This window comes from Phocoena phocoena, chromosome 1 (assembly GCF_963924675.1).
Source record: "Phocoena phocoena chromosome 1, mPhoPho1.1, whole genome shotgun sequence".
NCBI lineage: Eukaryota > Metazoa > Chordata > Mammalia > Artiodactyla > Phocoenidae > Phocoena > Phocoena phocoena.
Window position 1 is genome coordinate 105,525,925 of NC_089219.1, and position 26,322 is coordinate 105,552,246.

General features: G+C 40.1%; 1 protein-coding gene across 4 annotated transcripts in view; it reads right to left on the reverse strand.

Moving 5' to 3' along the window:
- Positions 1 to 272: 272 nt before the first annotated feature.
- Positions 273 to 26,322, reverse strand: part of WARS2 (tryptophanyl tRNA synthetase 2, mitochondrial) — an 85,885-nt gene continuing 59,835 nt past the window's right edge. For 2 of the 4 annotated variants that reach the window (XM_065881935.1, XM_065881924.1), the window contains 4 exons: positions 19,676 to 19,756; positions 15,956 to 16,041; positions 2,688 to 2,806; positions 419 to 938 (listed from right to left, as the gene is read on the reverse strand). In XM_065881935.1, the coding sequence (XP_065738007.1) occupies positions 490 to 938; positions 2,688 to 2,806; positions 15,956 to 16,041; positions 19,676 to 19,756 (735 nt within the window). In that variant the 3' untranslated portion in view covers positions 419 to 489. Of the gene's footprint in view, positions 939 to 2,687; positions 2,807 to 15,955; positions 16,042 to 19,675; positions 19,757 to 26,322 lie in introns of those variants that run through there. The other 2 variants (XM_065881918.1, XM_065881944.1) reach the window with 2 other exon arrangements.

Sequence of the window (26,322 nt, forward strand, 5' to 3'; positions counted from 1 at the left end):
TGAATGATAATCATCAACCTATTTTTATGAGATCTGAACACAAATTGGTTCAAATGGCATCCCAAGGATTATAAGCCTAAAACTTCTACATATTACTTTTTAAAAGGGGTGGGATAGAGAAAGTGAGCACCTGTGACAGTAAGGACTTCAGAGAGACAAAAATGAAACACCCACTTGCCAAATTGCTACTTACCTCAATCACATTTGTGTGAATAAATGAGGCCGAGTGTGCCTCACATAATTGAGGATTCAGATAGCTATGCCTTCTTTGTTTGCTCTTTTTTTTTCCCCACAGAATTTCGCTGATGGGATTTAGAACATTGCTCTATTTGAAGGCTACAAATCATTATTCATCAAATGAAGCCAATGATCAGGTATACCAAATTGTGTGTCCCCAAACTATAATTGTTCACTTGTGAGGAAAGCTGCCTTAATAGGAGTGCGTGGACCACAAGACAGAAAAGACTTTTTGTGACTCATTGAACCTTCCTATAGAAACCCCACCAATTTCTTCACCTCCTGGCACACGGGATATGCTAATTCTTTGGCTTTTGCTGACCCAGCTTGTAAAACCTTCTCTAAGTGGTCCTTGTTCGTCTTCAGTTTTTCAATTTCACTCTTAATTGGAGCAAATTTCTCAATCACAGCATCTGCCACCACCAGCTTGTAGCGAGCGGTGTCGATGCCAGCGCTGCGGCAGACCACCTCCTCCACAGGGAGCCCTGTCACTGCTGCATGGATGGCCACCAGGTTGGACACGCCCCCTCGGCTGGCTGGCTCGTAGGTGACCTCCGAGGTGAAGTCCGTCACAGCCTTGCGGAACTTCTGCACTATCTCCTCCGGGCTGTCTGTTATTCTGACAGTGGCCAGTTTATCAGGGTCTGATTTTGACATCTTGGCAGACGGATCTCGCAGGGATTTTACCTTCTTCATTGACGCTAGGTAAAAGCACCAACACACACGTACCAGAGACAAAAATCAAACAAAAAAACAAAACAATAAAACACCAATAGGAATGTCAGTGTCTAGATCTTAAAAAGTGCCAAGAACACCAAATAACTTTATTATTTTTATCTGATTATACTCATTGTAATAAATTAGCAATTTCTATAAGCATGAAAGTAAAGGTGTCTGAAATGTGTAATAAAATGTTAATATTTTGATCATATTTTCATGCATCTGTTAATGCATATATAAACATAGAAACATATAATCTTACACAAATGAAATTGTATCAATCGTACTGTTTGATATTTTCATGCATCTGTTAATGCATATATAAACATAGAAACATATAATCTTACACAAATGAAATTATATCAATCGTACTGTTTGATATTTTCATGCATCTGTTAATGCATATATAAACATAAAAACATATAATCTTACACAAATGAAATTGTATCAATCGTACTGTTTTTGCTGTGCATACCTATTAAAAAAAGTATTGTCTATTTCCTTCTTCTCTGCTCTTCCTTATTGGCTAATCACCCCCTGCCCACAACCACTGCCCTTCCTACCCCCATGCCAGTTTTCACAACCTGTGGCATCTTTCCATTTCTTTACCCATGATTATATAAGTAATTACCAACACACACACACACACACACACACACACACACACACACACACACACACACATGCAAGAGTGAGAGAAGTGACTTGTTTATTGCTCTGATAGAATCAAGATGTTAAGCTGTGCTTCATAAAACCTGTGTTATTAATAATTGCCTAATTTATGGCTATTACAGAAACATATAAAGTTGAAATAGGTAAAATAACAATTAGCCAAAGCATTAAAATAGTCCCCGTTGCTAAAAGAAGGTTGATTTCAATGCATGGGGTGCCCTGAATTTATTTGTGTGAACTGTTGGAATAACTTAGTAATTTATATCCACCTTATGTTTCTAAATTGACACTAGGCACATGTTATACTCTTTGAAATGCAGCCACCTTAATAAAGATGGGCAGAGCTTAGGTTCAGTGATCTCCGCCCCTGCCACAAGTTTACACTGCTACCAAAATGTTGATAGAGATTTACAGCTTTTTTTTCTCGAGAAGATTCCAGACGAGCATAGCCTTGCAAGCAGATGAGGTTTTGGATTCAGTAGGTAGATTGTACATTCTATCTCAGTTGTATATTTAAGAAGGCAAAGTGCGAGGATGATCAATGCCCTCTTGTTTTATCTAGATTATGATCCAGCAGTTCTTACTCTTATGACTTTTGTTCTACTGTGAATAGAGAAGGCAAGGTCAGCTGGCTTTGGAACCAGAAGAGCTCAATGTAGGGCCCAGCTTTGCCACCGCGACTTGGATACAAAGTCAGGCTTGCCAATCCTTAGTTTACTCATCTATGAAATAGGGAAAGATACCTGCTCTATCAAATGAGATATGTTTATATATATACATATATATATATATATATATGATACTCTATAATGAAAATGATTATTTGTAGTTTCTAGTCTCTCCCATACTTTTCAAAATTTTGGTTATTTTAGTCAATAATCCAATGAGGTCTACTAGTCCTACATTACAGAAAAAGATGGGATTCTCATTATAAATCCTGAAATCTGTGCACAACGAAGCCAAGTTTAGTCCCAAGAAAGTTCCAAGCTTCTCAGTCCGTTATCCAATCCTCTCTTCAAAATGCATCCTGATTTAAAAATTGTATGTTTGTTACTTACTCAGAATGGACCTGGGTACTGGGAAGAACTCCCCGTACTTCTTGTTAAACCCCTGTGCTAGATCCTGAACTAGCTCCATGTGCTGGACTTGATCCTCCCCAACAGGAACGTGTGTGGACCTTTAATAAAAGACAGACAGAGACACTCAGCAAGGCTCCTGCTTATACTAAAATGGTATTGCAAGCAGCTGCATTTCCCATGCCTATTTCACTGCTCATGTTCAACAAGTGTTCACCAGCTACGGAGGGAGTGTTGAGACCCAAGTCTTTATCTGTGTATCAGACAAATGGCAAGGAGACATTTGTCTACTCTAGTTCTGTTTCTTCCATAGCAGAAGAATACAGCCTTCAACAGCAGGGTGACAGGATCTTGCTGGGAGGGAGGAATGGTATCTTATATAGCATATGTTCCAAGCCTAAGTGTATTTTAAACCACTCCTCTTTCCCTCACCCGGTTAGCACATATTATCCTAGCTTTGACCAGATGCTTTTTACTTCAGAGCTTGCACTCACACTTGAAAGACACTCCAGCCCGCTCTTCAAATCAAAGATGGCAGAAAGTTCTTTGGGCAAGAGTTTTCCTTCCCTGTCACACAGCGAGTAACTCAAGATCTTTTTGGAATATGCTCTTTCGTTTTCAAGTAAATTGTAATCACAGAACAATTAATATACTGCAGGGAACTTAAATGAACAACATCTATTAGTACAATGTTGATGGATCTCCAAAACAATGTTGAATGAAAAAAGCAAGTCGCAGAAGACATGTAGAGTACATGAACATTTCTCTTCAAAGTACATATGACAATATTATATATTGTTTATAGATGCATACATAAGTATAAAAACATACTGGAAGCTCCTCTACAAATTCATGATCATAGCTGCCTCTAAAGAAGGAAAGAGAGGGCTTCCCTGGTGGCGTAGTGGTTGAGAGTCCGCCTGCCGATGCAGGGGACATGGGTTCGTGTCCCCGTCCAGGAGGATCCCACATGCCGCGGAGCAGCTGGGCCCGTGAGCTATGGCCGCTGAGCCTGCGTGTCCGGAGCCTGTGCTCCGCAGCGGGAGAGGCTGCGGCAGTGAGAGGCCCACGTACCGCAAAAAAAAAAAAAAAAAAAAAAAAAAAGAAGGAAAGAGAATGGGTCGGGGGGAAAGGAACAAAGAAGACCTTGATTTTAGCTGCAATATTTTATTTTATTAAAAAATGAAGATGGGGCTTCCCTGGTGGCGCAGTGGTTGGGAGTCTGCCTGCCGATGCAGAGGACGCAGGTTTGTGCCCCGGTCCGGGAGGATCCCACATGCCACAGAGCGGCTGGGCCCGTAAGCCATGGCCGCTGAGCCTGCGCATCCGAAGATTGTGCTCCGCAGGGGAGAGGCCCCAATGGTGAGAGGCCCGCGTACCGCAAAAAAAAAAAAAGAAAAAAAAAATGAAGATGTAAAATGAAAATTATCAACATATAAGGACTTTATTTATAATTAGTTTAGTCCCATATATAAAGATTGCAGTGTTGAATCATGACGAGGTACATCAAACAAGGGAAGAATTAACCATTATAGAGAAGTCTTGACGGGGAAAATGTTATACTGAAATATTAGTGGGGAAGGAGACAGGTGACTTTAAGTATTTAATGTTTGGCTGGGAGTTGACATTTGATAGTATAGTTAATAAAGTGCTGTAGTATCTTGATCAAGGAAGTTTAATATTCTGCCTGTGAAAGCAGCAGCCTTAAAGTAAACTTGAATATTTAAATGACAATTGTACCTATGAGGAGAATAGCAACTTTTCAAAACAACCACAGAAAAGAAAAACTGCTAGAAAACTATGGTACTTTGTTATAGAGAGAACTTCCTAGCCTCGTGGTTAATTAGTGGTCCTTGAAAAACTGGAAGAGATATTATTTTCCTTGTGAATTACTGTCCACAGGCTACTGGTTTATTGAAAATAGTTGTGTAGAGCATGAGGAAGTGGAGATAGTTTTGACTATCATAAAGACTAGCTACTTTATCCCTGACTTAAAGCTATACTACAAAGCTACAACTATCAAAGCAGATTATACTGGCAGAAAAACAGACACACAGATCAATGGAACAGAATAGAGAGCCCAGAAATAAACACATGCATGTACAGTTAATTAATCTATGACAAAGGAGGCAAGAATATACAATTGAAAAAAAAACTCTCCTCAATAAATGGTGTTGGGAAAAATGGATGACTACATGCAAAAGAATGAAACTGGACCAGTAACTTACACCATATACAAAAATTAACTCAAAATGGGATTAAAGACTTGAATGTATGATTTGAAACCATAAAATTCCTAGAAGAAAACATAGGTGGTGATCTTCTTTACATTGGTCTTAGGGATATTTATTTTCGATCTGATTCCACAGGCAAGGACAACAAAAGCAAAAATAAACAAATGGGACTGCATCAAACTAAAAGGCTTCTTTATCATTGACTTTCTTTTTTTTGTTGTTTTTTTTGCGGTACGTGGGCCTTTCACTGCTGTGGCCTCTCCCCTGCGGAGCACAGTCTCCGGACGCACAGGCTCAGCGGCCATGGCTCACGGGCCCAGCCGCTCCGCGGCATGTGGGATCTTCCCAGACCGGGGCACGAACCCGTGTCCCCTGCATCGGCAGGCGGACTCTCAACCACTGCGCCACCAGGGAAGCCCCTAGTTCTGTCTTGTTTTTTAAAGAAAATTGCTGGGTGACCTCAATAGGATTAAAAGACGCATGGCTGTTATGAGACATGAGCAAGAAATCACAAAAGGGGAAAAATATACGTGGTGATAGAACACAATAAAATGAAGGGAAAGTGAAATGATGAAATAAAACTAAACACATAATAGAAGAATTGGGAGAAGTAGGAGCAGAATCCTAAGGACAGGTCATATCAGTGACATGGATAAGAAACTTAAGGCTCTTCAGGGACTCAGAGCAAGAGGAAAAAAAGAAGTGTGATGAGCAAATGACAGGTTGGAGGACCATCCTCTGATCTAAGATTATGGTCCTCCTCAGGAAGACATCAAGAGCATATGAACGAAGCAATAACCTCAAACAGAAGGAGGATTTACTGAATTAAGAATAAACAAGTAAGCAGACAAAACTGAGTATTGAAGGAACTCAACAAGTTTTAGGAAAAAAACACTGGAGAATCACACCAAAACACAACCCAGAAGAAATTTTAAATGACAAGTTAAAGAAAAAAATCCTATATGCCACAGTCAGAAAATAAAGACAAAAATAAGAGAAATCAGGTTGATAATACAACGGAATAATGTTTATAGGGTTGTGAGAAGAAAGTATTAAAAACCTAGCCAAGCTGTGTTTTATATGTGAACTATAATAATGATGGTGATAATGAAGTAGCTAATAGCTACTGAACACTTCCTATATGCTGTACACTTTGTTAAGCACCTTTAATGTATTATTATTGTACTTAATCCCATTTTACTGATGAGGCAAACTGAACAGAAAGAAATTCTCAGGCACGTAAAGGACTGGAAAAAAATTTGAAGCAAATCTACTGACTGAAGAACTCAGAAATGGAGATGCCAAGGTATAAGGACTGGCTGTAAAGACTAAAAACATAAAGTCTAAATTTTGGTTACAATTTGAAATAGAAAATGATGTAGTCTAAAATCAAGCCATTTAAATAAAAACAATCTATTGAAAATCCCAGGTTAGTTTACAAAATCAAAACGAAGTGTGAGTATAGACTGAGGATCTACAAGTGTGATTAATAACCCATCTTACCACATGATATCACGATAACATTTATTTGGAATGATTAGCAAAAGATTCAAAAACACATTTTTGAAAAGAGAGAAACTGGCATATAAATGGACAATGGCAGACATTATATGGCCAAAAAACTGACCCAAAACCTCTGGAGCAACTAGCTCAGGAGGCCAAACCACAGTCTCTGCAGCAATGGGCCCAGCATGGTCAATGACTGCCAATGTCCCAGTTCTTTGTCCTAGCTTTGTCCAACCCAGGACCAACCAGAGAAAGTCAAATATGCTTCCCAAACCAATCACATAAGATGCCCCATTTCTAGTTAGTCAGCCTCCAGCTTCCCCGTGGCAACAACCTCTAAACAGAGCAACCCTGAAGACTTTCTTTCCTATAAGGCCTCTGTACTCCCCTGCTTGCCTGCAGAACACAAGTGATGGTGGCTGAGTCTCTTGCTGTGACAAGTTCTGAAAGGCTGTTTTCTCATTTGGGTGGTCTTTGTTCAAAGATGGTCACTGCTAGAATTAAAAACAGAAAGCACACCTTCCAAACATTGGAATACATAAAAGCAAAAAACCCACAATCTATATAGCAAAAGGCAGAAAACAAAGAAAACATTAAAATCAATAAAAACAGAAAACATTTAATGATGTGGGAAAATATAAGCCAAAAAAAAATAAACAAAAACCCAGGATGCAAGCTTTTTGGAAAATACATATAATGTACATTCAGATAAAGGACAGGCCACAGCGGTTAGAGGGGACGCTCTGCTGTCAGGCAGTTCTGGGGTCAGATTCCTGCTCTGCCACTCACCAGTTGCGTGTTCCTGGGAGAGGTATTCAACCTAAATCTGTTTCATTTTTAAAGCTGACTAATAATAAGTTCCTACTCATGGGGTTGCTTGATGAGTGAGTAAAATAATGCACACAAAGCTCACAGTTTGGTGCCTGGTAGACAGTGTGCAAACAAGGAATGTTAACTTCAAAAACTGGTCTGGAGGAAATGCACCAATATGTTAAAAAGAACAGAAATAGTAGCAGTGATTTTTAATTTTTTCCTGTTGAATAGAGAATGCTTAAATTATAATAGAACATTGAAATGAACCTGTGAGAGACCGTGGACTCTCCTACTACTAGACCCTATAAAGACAGAAAACAAAATGGTGTATCCTGGAAAGTTTACAGTTCAAATGTTTAAGGCAGGGAGCTGGATCTATTGAACATATTGCTCTTCTATCCTACCAGCATGTTCCTCCCTTAAATCCTGCCTATTGTTGCCTTGATTTCGGGTCTAAGCTTAAATATCACCTCTTTGGAGAAGACTTTCCTGACTACCATCTCCACAGTTGGCTTTCCCCTCTTATTCTTTTTCACAGTATCTTATTTATTTTCTTTATAGTATTAACCCTAGCCTAATTATTTTACTTCATTTGTTTGTTTATTTAATTGTATGTTGTTTTCTCTCCTGCTATGAAATAAGCTTTTTGAGAACTTGTCTTGCTTTTCAATCTATTTCTAACACCTACTAGATTTGCCTGGTAGGTAGGAGAAGCTCAACAAATATTTCTTCAATAAATGAATGATCTTAAGAGGAAGTAAGTATAATGTATATAGTTATATACCACGAGAAAAATTATAATAAAATAAGCTTATGATCAGACTGAATCTAAATCATAGCTCCAACAGCTACTAGCGAGTTACCATAGCCAAGTGTCTTACTGTTCCTAAACCTCCATTTCCTCGACAAAATGAGGATCATAATGGTGCTTACCTCTTACTGTTGTCTCAAAGATTAGATGAGCTAACCAAGCATAGCACAATACTTGATAGTAAGAGCTCAATCAACACTGGCTATAACATATATTCATTAATATCTGATACCATGAAGGACAAAATGATACAAGAAAGGTATATTAGGGACCTTGATGTGAGGTACCTTGTGGCTTTTTTCAAACCAGGACCATTTTCCTTTTTGATAGCTGACTCATACCACGAACATAAATATCAACATAAAATCCCAGAGACAGTCACAGACCTGGGCAGCAATCCTGATTTGGGAAGAAGAAATATTTCAAACTGATAGTTCATATATCTGATTAGGTTATACCCAAATACAAATGGTATGTTATAGAATTCTAAGGAGTCTTTTAATTTAAGGAAAACAGAGACAGGATAATGAAGGCAAAGGGAAAATCCAGGGACCATGACAAAGGATCAGGAAGTAGTTTCTCTTCTTCTAAGGTCAGTAAATGAATTTAGGAAATTCTACAAAATGATTGTTAGGCCATGTCCAGTGCTCTCTTCCACACAGCCTGGAGAAGAAAGTCACTGGCTTGACAAGTGGCAAAAACAAAAATGTTCCTTTTTATGTTTCCCTCCTGTCCACAACCCTGTACGTGCTCCTCTCTGAGATGTACGTGCACACGCCCACCTTCCTAAACTCCTGTCCTTTGACTGGACTTTGCACTCCTGTCTTGTAATCATAGTGAGGCTGACACACAGAGGTTACCTTGACTCCCCCAAACCAAATTAGCCAACAGGGCAGGTTAAAAAGCAATTACAGTAGCCCATAGGAAATCACAATGGACTGCATCTAACACAGAAAAAACAATTACCATAATCAATACACTTTAAGCACATCAAAATGAATATTTCCACATGTCAAAATGGTTCCAGATTCACCAAGCAACCAAACTAAACAGAAAACACATTTAGTTTTCATAATGACTCTGCATGTGTCTTTGCCTTATGTCGGATCCTAGCCTCTTTTCTTACAATTCTGTGAGGTTTTGCTTTTTCAAAAAAGGATTAAAAAAATTTTAATTTTTTTCACCTGGACCTATTGCTCCACTTGGCTTTTTCATCTGATTTCAGTTTGTTTGTTTCTAGTCTTTCCTCCCTCTGCTCCAGCTGGTCCTTTCACCTCCTGTAATTTATCTTGGCCCTTACTTCTCATCCATTGAGTTTACACTCTACATTAATTCAGTCTGTCTTTGATTCTGCTCACTTATGGGGCTGATTCTCTTCACATTTCAACCTCTCTACTCACACTCTTCCTCTCACTTCAAATAATTTAGTGCTGTTCTTTTAAAATTTATACCCTACATAATGATCTCCATATTAATATGTCTTCTCTTTTTCCCCATTTTCTTTTTTTTTTTTTTTACTTACCCTGACTGTACTTTCTTAGACACAACATAAAACAAAAGTCTTTCATAATTTTGATTGTTACAACTTCTGTCACACAATAATGCGTCTGATCATCGTCCTTGGTGACTAAACCATTTTTCTTTTGCTTAGTTCCTTGTGGCATCTACGTTTACTTGGGATCCACCCCACCCCTCTGGCAGAATTAGTGTCCAGATGAATAATCATTGCCTACAAATATCTGCTCACAGAGATTTGTTCTCTTATTTTTTTTCCTACTACTTTGGCTGTGTTTATGCATTTTCGGCGCTACTGCCTTTAACCAGCCTGGCTGCGATAGGAGTTTGGTGCCGTTTTTCCTTTGGTAAAGGATGAATTCACCACCACTGGTTGCTTGTTGGCTATTCTGTAATGACTCTTTAATTTAGCAATTATTTATTGAAGACCTATGCTATGCAAGGCCTGGTGCCAGTACTATGAGAGATATAAAGAAGGTTTTAACTTCTAGGGAGTTAGCTTCCAAGAGGAGAGAGAACACCAACTGAAGCTATAAATTCTTCTGGCTAGTCCTCTTACAGTATTCCCTATCTCAATGAATGGCAACACCATCAACCTAGCTGCATAAGTCAGGAACCTGGGGACATCCCTGATAGCTCTTTCTCATACACATCCAATCCATTATGAAATCTTATCCACTTTACATCCTAAAATCTCTTAAATTTGTCTCTTCTCTTCATCTTCACTGTCACCATCATGGTCTAAATAGGCTAACGAAAGAGCCTCTTAATAGACTACCCTGGCTGCTCTTATGCCCCTATAACTCATTCTGTGTATTTTAATTAGTTCTTTTAAAAGTACAAATCAAATCATTTCCCTCTGTCCTTCAAAGTGCACAAATAGCTTCCCCCTGCTTTTAGGAGAGTGTACTGGATTGTCTCTTGACCTCTCAGCATCATTGTTTCCTTCTACGTTATTTCTTGATTTTCAGGGGCTAGCAGCCTGTACGCTACATTTCTCAGACTGCTTTCCAGTAGGGTTCTGGTTTACTGCAGGCGCTTGTCTGATAGCTCAAAAGTGAAAGAGAAAGAGAAGAAATGATTGCTTTGGCTGTTGTGGGTAAGTATGTGAACCTCAGCAGAGTACTGAAATGACATTTGGCCAGCAGCTTTCAGAATCTCATAAACATTCAGGACACACTGACTTCGCAAAGAAAGAATGTAATGCAAAAACTAGATGTCTCCAAAGCAGTTTTAGGAATGAATTATCTCAACTGTTCTCAATGGCAGTGGTCTGATCCTCAGACATTACAGCAACTCGGCTTCTCTCTGGAATTACCAAGTCTGACGTTTCTGACCAATCAACTTACTCTCTGTACTCTTGGCTTGGGGTTGGTTTTGGTTCTGCTTACTCATAGTTCCTTGAGGCCTCTGTTTCCACATTTTCCTTTGTCATTTCAGCTTTTGCTTTCACTATCTATCTTCTTATCCTCTTCCTGTATTTCTCTGTTCTAGTTCTTGAGAAAGAGAAACTGAGTAGCCCAGGTAATCACTCTCATCTCTAGTTGAGCAGACTTGGTGGTACCTCTCTAAAACTTCTTTTTTTTTTTTTTTTTTGCGGTACATGGGCCTCTCACTGTTGTGGTCTCTCCTGTTGCGGAGCACAGGCTCCGGACGCGCAGACTCAGTGGCCATGGCTCATGGGCCCAGCCGCTCCGCATCATGTGGGATCCTCCCGGACCGGGGCACGAACCCACGTCCCCTGCATCGGCAGGTGGACTCTCAACCACTGCACCACCACGGAAGCCCAAACTTCATTTTTTTATCTGTAAAATGGGAATAACACCACTTAACTGTCTTACAGAGCTGTTGTGAGAATCTGAATAGATAATGTATGTGTAGCAGCCAGTATGGCACCTAGCAAATAATGCTCACATGTGAATTCCTTCTTCCCTTTCCCTCAAGTCCATGCATAGTGCATTTTTCTAGATTAGTGGCCTTCCAGTTACTTAACAAGTATTTGCTGTATGTTCATAAAAACTATGTATGTGTGTATATATATGTGTGTGTGTGTATATATATATATATAGAGAGAGAGAGAGAGAGAAATATTTACTTAATATATATATCTAGCTATTGGAACTTAGATATTCAGAATAATAATGTAGATATAAAATAAATTATAAACACTTGTTATTTTTGAGTATTTTGTCTCTCTTCATATACCTGCTATTTTATTATGCTCTCAAGCTTAAGATGGTCTCAGGTCTCCATTCCTGGGTTCCTTACGAAGTTCTGCCAAAACAATTACATTAATCTCTCATACACTTATCTGGAAGGCTCCTCTTCCATTCCCTTCCCTCTTGTTTGTTCTCCACCCCACCATGTACCACTCAATTCCAATGCTGATTTTGACAAAAGCAAACATGAAATCTATAACTGCCCTGCACATCAACATTTTATGAAGAGGCCACATATACATATTCTGGTGAGAGAAAATATGAATGTTTTTTGTATCTATTTTTATTTTTTGTATTTATCTATGTTTATAATGTATATATTCATAGACATTCTAGTTATGATATTTTTCAAAATCCAGAAATATCTGAAACAAAACCAAACAAAAAGTAACCCCAAGTGCTTGAGCTCTGTTATAGGCAAAACAATGGTACAGGCTAAAAATCAGACCTGGGTTTGAGTCCTGCCTCTGCTACTTATTATCAAGCAATTAGGAAATTTCTAAACTTGGAAGGAAGCACAGTGATACAGATGAGAACTCTATGTTAGCAGAATAAATGTTGTAGTAGACAGAGCTGATTTTATTGTACTTGTCTGTACACTTTGCAGGGGTCCAAATGACACTGGTGTGGCAGTGGTGCCCCGGGGAATAGTCTGAAGGAAGATGGCAGGAGGAAAAAGCTCAAAGGAACAGAGTCTATGGGATGGAGCATGGTGGCTGGTAGCAGTATGTCCAGCCTGAGACCAGACAGGAAAGAAATGTAGGGCTATCTCTCTTTAGAAAAGGAGCATGCAGGTACCAGCTCCACATCTTTGTTCTAATCGTGGCATTACAGGGAGGTAGTTTCTAGTTTCTAGGCTAAGGTAGGAGACAATCATCTTGAATACTGATAATTACCTAGTTTTGTAGAAAAATACTTTTGTCTGTTTAACAGGTTATATATAAAATATCAGAAGTCTGATGGGGATAGAAAAACATATGTCATGAAAATTTTCTTTTCAGAAAATAGGAAAAAGAAAGGCATCTTATGGCATTCTTAGTACATATTCCAACCACCAAATAGATCAGTAAGCGTTAAAGAAGGAATATTTATAGTATGGGAATTTTTTTGCTACTGGGAGTAGGCTGGGGTTACTGAGGCTGGAGAAGTACTACTTATCCTTGGAAGCCTTAACCGACTGTGAGAACCTGCTGATGTTGGGCAGAGTAAGACAGACAGGAAGCTATCGGAAAGCTCTTGGTGTTTACCTGCCCCCTCTGAAATAATTATTGTTTTGTGTAAGAAAAGAGGACATTCTCAACTTCAGGCTTGGGTTGAAAGAAAGGTAGATGATATGACCGATTTGGGGATGTTAAGGAGATATTTCTGCCAATATCAGCCTTTTAAAATGTTGCTTGCATTCTTAAAATATTTGTATTTATATACTAGGTGATATCAATTCATACATAATCTGTTTAATAACCCCCTGAGCTATGTCCCATTAATGCACTTTATGAATGAAAGAAACTGCAGGATTTTTATCATTCTGACAATTGTATTTTCGGGCACCTGATAAAAATACATTCATCATCACTTTGTTATATATTATCTATATTGCTCTGGTTGTTCATGTGATGATCTTGTTTCCTAACACAACGACTGGCTCCTTAAGGAAGGTGAGCACTGGCCTCGGGAGACCATAATCACGCTCTGAGGCTCCTCTGTCCACTGTCTGGCTGCGTGGCTTGGGCAGATTGCTTAACCTGCCTGGGCCGCATTTGTAAAGCAAGGCAGTCGAAGAAGAGGCCCTTTAAAGCTCCTTCCCACTCTGCTCCATGGTATCACAGAGGGCAGTCATTCTTGTTCAAGTTTACTCTTTTTCACAGCCCTGAACTCAGAGAACTCCCCCATTATAGCTCTTGAACTGTTGAAGAAATCTGTTGTGCTGTGTGCTTCCAAATCCTGGCGCTGAAAAATCAGCCTTTGGTTCTATGAAGAAGTAGCCCTTGAAAACGAAACTAGACATAAGATTGTAATAGTCAAAGACATCATCATCAATCATAGCCAAGTGACAGATTTCATTTTAATCCTTTAATAATGATTTTTCTCATTTTACAGGTGACAAAATCAAAGTTCTTTACAGAACCTTTCTAAGTAAATATGCTACTTCACTGGGAAATATATTATTAGACCCTCATTAGACTTTCATTTGCTGCTCCTGGAGAAAAGTGTTCTAGATTTCCCAGGATAAGTCAAAAGTTACTTATTATAAATAATAAATGCTATCAGGGGTCCAGCATTCAAGTTAATATATCAAACAGACACATAATCCTAACACATAAGTTTGAATCAGAATTAAAGATAGATTGCATGTACTAATGGACATTCCTTATATGTAAAGGTAAGCAGCTATTCTTCTAGCTGTTTCCATCATAATTGCACGAGGGCTCTGAGGTCATGTCACAAGGTACATATACTGTCATCTCCATGCTATTATCACATTTACATGCAAAGAATTCTAGTTTTCCCACAGAAGAATCACTATTTTGTTTTTATAAATTTATTTTATTTTTATTTATTTTTGGCTGTGTTGGGTCTTTGTTGCTGCGCGCGGGCCTTCTCTAGCTGCGGTGAACGGGGTTTACTCTTCGTTGTAGTGCATGGGCTTCTCATTGTGGTGGCTCCTCTTGTTGCGGAGCACAGCTCTAGGCACGCGGGCTTCAGTAGTTGTGACTCACGGGCTCTAGAGTACAGGCTCAGTAGTTGTGGCACACGGGCTTAGTTGCTTCGCGGCACATGGGATCTTCCCAGACCAGGGCTCGATCCCGTGTCCCCTGCATTGGCAGGCGGATTCTTAACCACTGCATCACCAGGGAAGCCCAGAAGAATCACTTTTATGGGCTCAAGGTTTTAGGGGAAAGGGGTAAAAAAGACCCATATAGTTTCTCTTTTTCCTCAGAAGCTTTCACAGTAGCAAGGTTTGGCCATGACTGTATGCTGACTGGGAGGCTTTATCTATAAAAGGCCAAATGGGGGCCGAGGGAGGTGATGTGGAGATAGGAGGGAAGAATCGGGAGACGAATGGGGTCAGAAGCCCTGGCCAGCCCTCCAGAGAGTGCACGTATCCTCTAGCTGTATAGTTTTGAGACCTGTAAGTAGCAGCAGTAGCTGACTTATAGATTATGGGTCCGAGAAAAGTGAGGGCACCCTATACCATGTTGAAAAACTTGATCTCAACCTGCAGGTCCAATATAGCAGCCACTACAACAGGCAGCTATTTAAATCGAAATTAATGAAAGTTAAATACAAGTTAAAATTCAGTTCCTCCGTCAACATTTCAAGTGCTCAATAGCCACATGTGACTACCGGCTATGGTCTTAACGCAGGTAGAGAACATTTCCGTAACTGCAGCAAATTCTATGGGACAGCATTGCTTGAGAGTCTAGATTATACGAGAAATCAACATTTAAAACTCTTGAAGTGTAATTATTACTAGGGAAGGATATATTCTATAGTGGTTAAGAGCACAGATTTTGTACCCAAACTTTCTAGATTCAAATCCTGGGTCCAAGCCTTGCTAGCACATGACCTCGAGCAAGTTACTAACCACTCTGAGCCTAAGTTTGCATATCTGTAAACTAAGGATGATGATGGTATAGTTTTATAAGGTTGTTGTGAGGATTAAATGGGTTAATGTATGTAAAGCACTTATAATTGTTTCCAACACGTGGCAAGTGCTATTTAAGGGCTACTTCTCTTTTTTTTTTTTTTTTGCGGTACGCGGGCCTCTCACTGTTGTAGCCTCTCCCGTTGCGGAGCACAGGCTCCGGACGCGCAGGCTCAGCGGCCATGGCGCACGGGCCCAGCCGCTCTGTGGCATGTGGGATCTTCCCGGACCGGGGCACAAACCTGTGTCCCCTGCAGCGGCAGGCAGACTCTCAACCACTGCGCCACCAGGGAAGCCCTAAGGGCTACTTCTTAATATTATTAGGTTCACATTAAAACATACTTCTATAATTTAGTATTATTACCAGGGAATAGACACAAATAGATTCATGTGTCTGATCCTTTCTGTACCCATCTTTCCCCGTGAACCGAATCTTCTTGAGATAGGTGAGACATTCTCTTGTCAGCATGACTACATCTAGGACGGGGGTGAACTCTGCTCCTTACTTGTACAGCAGAACGTCAGCTGCCTGGAGTACTGGGTAGGTGAGCAGGCCCATGGTTCCATTCTGCTTCTCCTTGGCAGTCTTTGCCTGCGGGGGTGGAAAGAGAGGAGGGAAACAAATCCGACATGAACCTAATTATAATGCTAAATTAGGAAATCTTTAAAGCAAGCAAGGGGTGATTTGAAGCCACCTGTAACAACATTCTATCTCAGTTCCTGTTAGTAACTCTGGCCATCTTCTGGCTGGCTTGTCTCCATGCTCCAGCCTTGGGCAGGAATAAGGTGAATCCGCTTCCCCACTGCCCCTTGAAATGATCCTGCACTGCCACTATATCTTTTTCATTTTATTAAAGTAAGGACATAAGATTTTCTAGGTTCCAAATCAGATAAATTCTAGATTTCACAGGGAAGGTCAGAAAATACCATGAAATTAAATTTCTATAAATTAACATTAGTTAACATCAAATTGTTTGTGGAAACTTCCCAGAAAGTCTCACGCTCTATTGACAAAACTGTAATGTTCCCTTAAAATCACATTAAAACAAAACAAAAAACCAGAAAATCATGGCATTAAAAACAATGAAACTAAGAGAAAATTTCATCTAACCCATCCTAATTATCTGTCCTGAGAGTAAAGTGATCCAATAAACAGTACAGGTGGTATAAATCAAAATATTTCCTTAACAGGGAAGCTGATGGAAACACTGGAGGTGATACTAGAAATATTTAACAACTGGCGAGCACTGGGTGCTGAATGTGAGCCCTAGTGATACTAACTCCCTTGCTGCAGGGAATCTGGCTTTCTGAGCAGAGCTACTTATTAGCAGGGACTATTGTGTGTAGTTCACTAGTAATTGCTTCTAAGGCCTAGGTATATCATATCTTGTAAAATGATAAATGGATATTTTGGTATATTTTGGTGTGTAGATAAGTTTTATTTGTTGAGTTAATATGAATCACTTCCCTGAAATCCAAAGATTCCTGAATGAAATGAACAACTCAATTTATAAATGTGCATGATTCTCAGGACCAAACTCACATGCTCACAACTCGGGGTTCCCCAACCAAAATGCAGACACAACCTTTGAGACTGGGTCTGAAAACAAGAGCTTCTCTCTTTAATCATCTTAATGTTCCATAATTTAGTTACAAATTTTTCTAGTTACTTCAAGTAGTCTCTGGCTTACAGCACTACTAATGCTATAGGCCATTCATAGGAAATTTGAAAGTTTGATCATACAATTCCTTCAGTACACCTTATTACTACGTCCATGATAAAGGCCAGTTTGCAATGATCATAGGGTAATTATAATAAAAATTTAATCTGGGGGGCTTCCCTGGTGGCGCAGTGGTTGAGAGTCTGCCTGCCAATGCAGAGGACACGGGTTTGAGCCCTGGTCTTGGAAGATCCCACATGCCTGAGCATCTGGAGCCTGTGCTGTGCAACAAGAGAGGCCGCGATAGTGAGAGGCCTGCGATGAAGAGTGGCCACCGCTTGCTGCAGCTAGAGAAAGCCCTTACACAGAAACGAAGACCCAACACAGCCAAAAATAAATAAATAAATAAATAAAAATAAAGGAATTCCCTTAAAAAAAATTAATTTGGAAATGAGCAAATGGGAAAAGAACCCAGTCTTTAAAAATTGCTACTGTCGGGCTTCCCTGGTGGTGCAGTGGTTGAGAGTCCGCCTGCCGATGCAGGGGACACGGGTTCGTGTCCCGGTCCGGGAAGATCCCACATGCCGTGGAGCGGCTAGGCCCGTGAGCCATGGCCGCTGAGCCTGCGTGTCCGGAGCCTGTGCTCCGCAATGGGAGAGGCCACAACAGTGAGAGGCCCGCGTACCTCAAAAAAAAAAAAAAAAATTGCTACTGTATTAGATTTATAGTCTTTTTATATTAGAATACTGGACCTTGAAACTACAAAGGAAGTGGGGAGGTGTGGAGAGCTCTATTACTTATTGGATGCCTATTATGGGCCCCAGATGCCTCACAACTGTGCTATCTCATCAATCCTCCAAATAACCCTGACCTCTCCAGCCCTGACCCTACCCTTCCTCCCCACTGTTTTGTCCCTCACTGCCCCAATCAAAACCAACCTAGGGGTTCTTATCTCTTCCCATAGAACTGGAACCTTTCCCTCCTAAAACTGTTTACACTTTGATTGTTTGTTTAACTGTCTGTTCCCAAATAAACTATAAGCCTCATGAAAGGGGCTGCATCCATCCATCTTGGTAACTGTAATACCTCCAGCCCTTAGTGTGATATGAGACTAGCAGAGGCATCACCAGTATTTGTTAATGACGGAATGACCACAGAAGACAGTATACCATGCTCTACAGTTAAGACTGGCTTTGAAATCCATGTTTTCCCCAAAGATAAGAAATCACGGACTAGTAGAAGCCTTCTTCAGAATCATTCACTAGTAACGTGTTACCAGGAGGTCCTCAGACACCATTTTAAAGTGGGAGGGACTTCTCTGGTGGTGCAGTGGTTAGGAATCCACCTGCCAATGCAGGGAATACAGGTTCGATCCCTGGTCCAGGAAGATCCCACATGCCGCGGAGCAGCTAAGCCCGTGCGCCACAACTACTGAGCCCACGAGCCACAATTACTGAGCCTAGGTGCCTACAGCCCATGCTCCACAAGAGAAGCCACCGCAATGAGAAGCCCGCAAACCACAACGAGGAGTAGCCCCTGCTCGCCCCAACTAGAGAAAGCCTGTGTGCAGCAACGAAGACCTAACGCAGCCAATTTAAAAAAAAAAAAAAAGTGGGAGCATTTCCCATTAAATCAGTTCTTATAAAAGGATTTCAGCGTTCAGTGTTCAGCTTAGCATTACCATATTACGATAAAATGGGAAAGTCTTGCCCCAAACCAAAATACGGTAGAGAACATTACAAAATTTTGTTTCTAGCTCCTGGCAGGTAACGATTCTGCAGCATCACCAGTACCTCCTATTTAGACACTGCCACATTAAAGCTCTGTCTGTTTCTCTCTGCAGCATATGTGAAGCCTTCTAAATAGGAAATCAAAGGCTTTTGAGGAAATCAATGGCCCTGAGAATATGCTGGAAATACGCTTGATACTGATATCAGTGTTGACATAGTGGCGGGCCACCTACCCTCAGGTTATCCAATTGCAAAAATACATGGGAGTAAAGTACTTTGAATTACCCAATTTATATTTCTCTGCTGAACTTCTTAGAAAAAGAATAGGCTTAATTTTTCTGTGGGTTTGAATTGTTGCTTGGACTCAACTTGTTTAAATATTAAATAAAATATGTTGTCTCTTCTCTCCACAATGAAAACATTCTGGCCTTAATGCCAGTTAATTCCGGTGGAGGCAACTTCAGAGTCCAGTAATCCAGAAATGGTGATTGTTTGTTAATTAGAATGTGGCACGTTCAAAGTCATTTACCAAGTCTATGTAAAGGTCACTCAGGACCGACCATGCACAGATAAAATCAAATAATTAATAAGCTGGATATTTTCATCCAGTTTTTCAGTTGGAAAGAATCTTAGAGAACCCTCTTCCTATCTGTTTCATACCCTGAGGCGGTGAGGTTAAAGATGCTGGTCTAGCTAGCTGCTAGAGTAACAGACCAGGGAGGCCAGCAAACTCAGGATTCCCAGAGCCTAACACAAAAATAAACAGAAAGAGGAAAAATAGCTGCACTGGGAACTGAACTTCTTTCTGTTTATTAATCAGATCACTGGCATTTACCTTCCACTGGTGTAAATGTTGTAATCGGGGTAGTCTGACCATGCAGGTAAGGATCCAACTTAATTGTGTGTGTTCAGACACCTGAAGAAATAAAATAGAACATTAACAAAGGTGGTCAATATCTTCTTGCATATAAGGCAAAACCAAACAGACAACAGGTATTACCTTGGCTAAAAGTACCCCAAATGAGGGTAATTAAAAAAATTAAGGGGGCTAATTCATAATGCATAGAATTTTAGATGAAGAAGACATCTTCAAAACTACCCAATACCATTACGATTCTAGTGTTTAAATCCTCTTCACAACATCCCTAGCAAGCAGCTGACAGTGAGAGGGTTTCATTATGTCCTGAGGCATCTATTTCAGCACAGGGCATCTAGTCAATATTTTATAATAACTTTGTATGATGTGTACTCTATAAAAATATTGAATCACTATGTTGTACACCTGAAACTAATATAATATTATAAGTCAACTATATGTCAATTTAAAAAGCCAATGTAATTAAGAAGACACACACATGCACACACACACACACACACATGCACGCATGCACACTGGTCAAATCCTCTCTAAACGAATTCTAAATATATGAAAGCAGCTGTAATATCTTACATGTAAATGGCAAAGAAAGGTACTGGACTTAAAGACTGAGTCCTTTAGACCCAGAGAAATTTGAAATTTAGGAATCACTTTATCATCTGAAAGCATGTTTTTAGATAGTTTCTATTTCTTCCTTTTTTTTTTTTCTTTTAAGAAGAGGTTTAGTCAACAAGAAAATATAACCTTTTCCCAATTTGTTTTTGTTTTAACCAAATTCAATCAAGTCACCAAATCTGGCAACAATTGGGATGATCCTTGGGTCCAGGCCAGGTTCTAATTGGTGACCTAGAATTTAAGGTCTATGCATCCTGTTTCTGGACCCTGGGGATTCCGAGCCCTTCATCCATTGTGGCTTTTTGTGTGTGTGCCCATCTGATTTCCTTAAAAAGCAGAGGCTGTTGCCAGCTCTGAAAAGTGGCCCCAAATGTGTTCTTTGTGGGTTTTGCAAATGGAACATAAAGGAATGAAGCTGAATCAGCCCAGGCCTATTTTACTAGCAAGGAATCGCCATCTGGCATAAGACAATTTCTCGTTTTTTTTCCTCAAGTCATGGAGAGGGAAGAGCTGTTTTTCACATGTTTGACAAGGAATCGCTTTTAAAGTTTTGCAAGTCGCTGGGTTGAATCTGTCATCTTTCTTCCAAGAGGCATTTGGGATTCATTGAGGGCAGTGACTTTGACAGCACTGTCCATGCAAATTGCTAACTGCTGCTGTAAACAAACAGCTATCAGACAGAAACAGTAACCCTGGATGGAAGCAAGAGGATTATAGTTGCGTCCAATCACCAAGCAAAACACATTCCCATTAGAACTAATAAAACAAGAGCTGTTTTTTGACATGAAGAAGTAGGAGAGATTTTTTTTTGCTTCTTTACTGAATTCGGGAAAGGAATAAAAACACAGAATATAACCATGGACATGTGGAAAGAGACAAGATGATTTCTTTCCTTCAACTAGGGCTCAAGAGCTCAGCTTTGGTGATATGCAAACAGCTACCATGATGTCTCCACGAAGTCAAGTATTTTCCAGTAGCTTTTTATTTGGCTATATGGAATGAAACTTATTGAATATTCTGCAGAGATCTTCCTGGTGTTTCCAAATAATGTGGTATTAATTAATTCAATTATCCTTATTTGGAAAAAGTAAGTAAAAGGTCAAAGGCAATTAATTTTCACAATTTATCTATAATATTATAATTTATAACATAAATTAATATACCATTAATAATTACACAAGAAGGTAGTATACTTTAGGATTTAGCTCTCTTAATTTATTCATATTCATGGCAACTGCTTGGAAAAGGTCAGATTTCTATTTGGAGAAAAGTGAAAATGGTATTAAATATAGTACATTCTGCCTTATGTTGTGAAATCACAAACAAAATAACAATATAATCTGGCTTAGCCACAGAGAAACAAAAGCATGGAACAATAAGGTGGTCTGTTGACCATCCACAAGTAAGTCAGCAGTGATTAAAGGTTTCTGACCTCCTAATTATAACAAGTAAAGACATATGTATTCTTCAGTTAACAGCAGTTTTGCCCATCTTGTTCACTGTTGTAAAACAAGAATCTGGCACACTGTAGGTGCTCAGTAAATATCTGTTGAATGTATGAACAATAACAAAGGCTGCAGAAAGAATGGTTAGGACCAAAAAGAATCCATTAGATTTAGAAATGGACGTGTTGGTGATCCAGGCAAAAGCAGGTTCAGGGGAGTGATTGGGATGAATGCTAAATCTATTATAGAGGGGTGGGTTGAAGCGTGACTAGGAGGCAGAATATGAAGGCAGACGTACAAGAAGTATAGCAGAGTGGATAAGAACTCTCTCTCTGAGCTTAGGCTACCGGATCTGAATGCTAGTTCTGCCACTCAGTAGCTGGGTAACCCTGTGTAAATGACTTAACCTCTCTGTGCCTCAGTTTCATCATTTATAAAATGAGATTAACAACAGTATCCACCTGACAGTGCTTAGTACAGTACCTAGCACACAGTAAGCACTCAATAAATGGTAGTTATTATGACTATAGATAACTTTTAGAAAGACTCTTTTAACTTTTTATTCTGAGATAATTATAGAATTGCATATAGTTGTAAGAAATAATACTGAGAGATCCAGTAAACCCTTCACCCAGGTTCCCCCAGTGGCAGCACCTTGCATAAATATAGTGCAATATCACAACCAGGAAATTGAATTTGATACAATCCATCCACCCTATTTAGATTTTACCAGTTTTACATGTACTCATTGTGTGGGTGTATTTAGTTCAATACAATTTTATCACATGTGTAAGACATTTCTTTTTTAAGGAGTATAGAAATGAAGGTAACTAGTAAGGATTAAGAATAAAAATTTTGTTTTGCTTTGCGGTACGCGGGCCTCTCACTGTTGTGGCCTCTCCTGTTGCGGAGCATAGGCTCCGGACGCGCAGGCCCAGCGGCCATGGCTCACGGGCCCAGTCGCTCTGCGGCAGGTGGGATCCTCCCGGACCGGGGCATGAACCCGTGTCCCCTGCAGCAGCAGGCAGACTCTCAACCACTGTGCCACCAGGGAAGCCCTTGTTTTGTTTTTTAAGGTGGGATAGACCTACATCTTCCACTGAAATAGGAGGAGGAGAAATAAATATAGATGAGGATCTATCTTGTGGGATAGGAGTGGGATAGAGCAGAAAGTGAGAGAACTTCAACTCTAATGAGTTCTCTTATCTCTGAAAACAGAAGACAGGGTGATTAGAAATAAATGAGGTAAGAAATATACTCAGTGGAATTGCTGGGTTTGAAAGGAAGGAATAAAAGATATTTTGGAATAGAGCTGTCTAAGACGATGCTTTGCTGGTGTTTTTGTGAATGAAAGAGGACAATCATCTGTAAAATACACTCATGGGGAAATACTGGTATTCTTCAGGGTAGACTAAAATGTTCTGCCTAAATATTTAAAAATTTTTAAAAATTTGCAGAAAAAATTAAATCAGTTGATTCCATCTTTCCTTTGGTCAGTAAGGATTTTTAATACGATCTAAAAAGTACTAAACATAGGGCTTCCCTGGTGGCGCAGTGGTTGAAAGTCCGCCTGCCGATGCAGGGGACGCGGGTTTGTGCCCCGGTCCAGGAAGATCCCACATGCCGCGGAGCGGCTGGGCCCGTGAGCCATGGCCGCTGAGCCTGCGCGTCCGGAGCCTGTGCTCCGCAAGGGGAGAGGCCACAACAGTGAGAGGCCCGCGTATGGCAAAAAAAAAAACTAAAAAAAAAAAAAAAAAAAAATTAAAAAGTACTAAACATAAAGCAAAAATCTTGATAAATGAAACTACATTAAAATTACTGATGTCTTTTTATCAACCACCACCATTAAAAGAGGGAAAAAAGGCAATTCAGAGTGGGAGGAGCTATCTGCAAACCTATACAGATTATACTGGTACACAGACTATGTAAAGAATTACCTACAGGGCTTCCCTGGTGGCGCAGTGGTTGAGAGTCCGCCTACCGATGCAGGGGACACAGGTTCGTGCCCCGGTCTGGGAAGATCCCACATGCCGCGGAGCGGCTGGGCCCGTGAGTCATGGCCGCTGAGCCTGCGCGTCCGGAGCCTGTGCTCCGCAACGGGAGAGGCCACAACTGTGAGAGGCCCGCGTACCGTAAAAAAAAAAAAAAAAAAAAAAAAAAAAATACCTACAAATTAATAAGAAAAAAGCAGATAACCTTATACAAATTGGCCAAGTGCATTAAATGCAAATTAAAGTCATACTGAGATACCCCTACACTCTCACCAGAATGATTAAAATGAAAAACCCAAAATACTACCAAGTATGGCAAGGATATTGAGTAAACAGAACTCTTATACAGTGCTGTGGGAATGTAAATTGGTCCACCAACTTTGAAAACTGACTGTATCCACTAATGCTCAGCATTCCTATAACATATGACCCAGGTATTCCATTTCTAGGTATATACCTAACAGAAATGTTTACGTATGTTCACAAAAATACCTGTGCAAGAGTATGCTGTAACAGCACCGTATTGTAAGTAATCCAAATGTCTACCTACAGAGAATGTATAAATTGTGGTATATTCACTCAACGGAATACTACAGCAATGAGGAAGACTGAATTACATTTAACAGGAAAGAATCTCACAAACTTAATGTTGAATGAAAGAAGACAGACATAAAAGAGTGTATACTAAATGGTTCAAATTATATTAAGTTTAAAACCAGGTTATCTTAGGGAAGGGATGTTTAGTGATTGGAAAGGGGCATAAAGAGAAATGCAAGTTACTCATGTAACTTGTACATGGGTGTGTTCAGTTTGTGAAAATAGGTAAAAGGCTTGTAAATCTAACTATACTTGGCCTTGAATAAAAGTTAAAACATTTCTGGTGTTTAAAATAAGGTGGAGGGACTTCTGGAATAGCAGAGCAACAACCTCTGAAAATCTGTTCTTCCATAAAAGCAATGAGAACACAAGCAAAAATTGTCAAAGTCAACTTTTACAAAACTCTGGAAAATTAGCCAAAGGCTTGCAATAATCTGAAGAGTATTTATTTAAGAAAAACATCCAAATCCCAGTAAAAACAGAGAGCTTTGTGGCATTTTAACTTGCTCGATTCCCATTAGCCTCTCCCCATATCTGTGGTAGCCATGAAAACAGCAGCCTAGCAGCCACTGGAAGGGAATGTGAGGGTTTGGAGCTCATAATGATCCAGCCCCAGAGAATCATCACTACTCGACCTGTCTGACAGCTCTCCATTTGGAAAATGGGGAAAAGCCCCATTTGCAGGGCTGGCTATTATCTGACCTGATTAGCGCTCACTCAGTGGGAAAAGCCCCAGCCCTAAGATGCTTTTCAAATATAATCATCAGCAATCATTTAATATTACAGTTGCCTGAGGTGCTGATACCAGTAGGAGAAAACAAGAGGCTGTCTAGAAAACTTAAGGAGGAAAGCTGGGAAATGATATGCTTATAGAGTACTTTTGAAAGACCTGACCCATTCCTGGGCCTCCAGCAGGCCACAAGTATGTGCAGGGCTGTGCACAGGTCCAGGAAAGATCTAAGAAGACCCTAATCTCTTACCTCTAGCTCACCTTGAGGCCCTGTGCAAGCCAGAAGTACATCCTTACCTTTATGGTCAATTGGTTTTCAACAAAGACGCCAAGACAATTCATTGGGGGAAAGAATAGTCTCTTCGGGCTTCCCTGGTGGCACAGTGGTTGAGAGTCTGCCTGCCGATGCAGGGGACACGGGTTCGTGCCCCAGTCCGGGAAGATCCCACACGCTGTGGAGCGGCTAGGCCCGTGAGCCATGGCTGCCGAGCCTGCGCATCTGGAGCCTGTGCTCCGCAACGGGAGAGGCCACAACGGTGAGAGGCCCGCGTACCGCAAAAAGAAAAAAAAGAATAGTCTCTTCAACAAATAATGCTACGGCAACTGAACATCTACAGGCACATATCTACAAGCAAAAGCATGATGTTGTAGCCCTACCTCTCACTATACATAAAACTTAACTCAAGATGGATCACAGACCTCAGTATAACAGCCAAAACTACAAACTGCTTAGAAAAAAAATAGGAGTAGGTATTCATGACCTTGGTTAAGCAGTGATTTGTTAGTCCGTATGACACCAATAGTACAAGCAACGAAAGGAAAAAACAGATAAACTGGTCTTCATCAAAATTTTAAAATGTTGTGTTTCACAATAAATGCTGGAGAGGGTGTGGAGAAAAGGGAACACTCTTGCACTGTTGGTGGGAATGTAAATTGATACAGCCACTATGGAGAACAGTATGGAGGTTCCTTAAAAAACTACAAATAGAACTACCATACAGCCCAGCAATCCCACTACTGGGCATATACCCTGAGAAAACCATAATTCAAAAAGAGTCATGTACCAAAATGTTCATTGCAGCTCTATTTACAATAGCCCAGAGATGGAAACAAACTAAGTGTCCATCAACAGATGAATGGATAAAGAAGATGTGGCACATATATACAATGGACTATTACTCAGCCATAAAAAGAAATGAAATTGAGTTATTTGTAGTGAGGTGGATG